The sequence below is a fragment of the Pteropus alecto genome, unplaced genomic scaffold (genome assembly GCF_000325575.1).
Source record: "Pteropus alecto unplaced genomic scaffold, ASM32557v1 scaffold98, whole genome shotgun sequence".
Classification (NCBI taxonomy): domain Eukaryota; kingdom Metazoa; phylum Chordata; class Mammalia; order Chiroptera; family Pteropodidae; genus Pteropus; species Pteropus alecto.
Genome location: NW_006443570.1, coordinates 15,250,116 through 15,251,581, shown reverse-complemented (window position 1 = coordinate 15,251,581; position 1,466 = coordinate 15,250,116). Strand labels below are relative to the sequence as shown.

The 1,466-nt window shown below is 46.0% G+C and overlaps 1 protein-coding gene across 1 annotated transcript in view; it reads right to left on the bottom strand.

Annotated features, from left to right (window-relative positions):
- Nucleotides 1–859: 859 nt before the first annotated feature.
- HEATR9 (HEAT repeat containing 9) overlaps nucleotides 860–1,466 on the bottom strand; it is a 19,054-nt gene continuing 18,447 nt past the window's right edge. Inside the window, exon 15 of the mRNA XM_006925152.2 lies at nucleotides 860–1,243. Coding sequence (XP_006925214.1) covers nucleotides 860–1,243 — 384 coding nt within the window. The remainder of the gene's footprint in view (nucleotides 1,244–1,466) is intronic.

Here is a 1,466-nt window from a genome sequence, read left to right as displayed (position 1 = left end):
AGTGTTGACTGTTATGCCAGGCACTGTTAGGCTTTATATTATTGTTTAATCCTCATAAGACTTTTCTGAAATAGTATGTTATTCTCTTTATTTTGTAGGTGAGTAACTGTCAGAAAGGTTAAGTAACTTGTCCAAAGTCAAAGATCAAGTAAGTGATCGATTTTAGGATTAGATTTCAGATTGTCTGACTCCAAAGTCTGGGCTTTTTTTTTTCCCTTGATGGAGGACATAGCTTGTTGGGATTGGTGTGGCAGGTCTTACTGGCAAAGGGAAACTGTAACCTTCAGTAAACAGCAGGGAGAAACTAAGGCTGTTGAGGAGAATAAATAGGGTCTGTCAAAGGGTATGGCCCCACGCTAGGTAGAAAGCAGGTGTAGGAGAAGAGACAGCAGAGAGGGTGGTTGGTCTTGACTATAGCCTAATTATTTACTGACTACCGGTTGGAGCTAGTGGGGACTGGGAGGGGGGGCAGTTAGGCGAGTAGGAGGAAATGGCCTGAGTCAAGCTTTTCAGTTTTTCTCCTATTTTCCCTTCAGCACCCCACCCCTTCCCCGGCAGAGGCTCAACTCTAGCTTTGTTGTTAAATTCTGGGCATGGACAAGGGCTTGATTTAGGGAGGCAGGTTGACTCTTCAGAGCAGATTTGGTTCTGTCCTTCTCTCTCTCCCCTCATGAAAAGGACATGTGGCTGTGTGGAAGGAACACTCAACAAAGGCTGTGTTTCAGTGCAGCCTCTGATGAAAGGAACTGCAGTGGTTGGTAGAGTGATATTTATTAATGGAAAATAAGCAGAGATTGTTCTCTCAGAGGAGCCTGAGAAGCATCCTAAGGGACTGAGTGGGGCTAGGCCCAAAGAACACCTATTTGGAGGTTTTGGCAAGGATCTGTAGCTGTTTCCTGATCTCTGGCACCCAGGGCCCTGTGGCCTGTGAATTGTGTTTTTGTGGTTTAGAGAAACAGGGTGGGAAGGCAGAGTTGAGGTAGTAGGCAAACCCTTTCTGGTCACTCAACTTTTTCTCTTGGTTTGATGCGGCAATTGACTTTGCAATAAACAAAGGGTTCAGCTGTGCAAGTCGAAAGTCTTGGATATTTAACTCTTCTGGGTTCTCAGGCTTTTTCCGGAACCTTGTAGGCTCTACGTTCTCGTTGGTCTTAGGTGCCTCATATATTAAGAGAACCTTGTTTTTCAGCTTGTTTTGGATCCAGGGATCAATTGAGGCCAAAAGAATGAGTGTTTCTTGTAGCTGCATTGAAATAAAGGCCTTTTGGTGGCGCACTTCAGGCTAAGGCTTAAAGTAGAGGGGGCACCCAAGGGAAGAGGATCTCTGGCCACAGGCCACAGTGGCCTCAAGGAATGAGGTTAAGGGACAGTGTCTGAGGGCTCATTCTCTCCCTCCTGACAAAGAGTAAGTAAGGTTGAGTGGAAAAGGTCTGGAGGAGGGTTTGAGAAGAGGAAGAGGAGGGCAG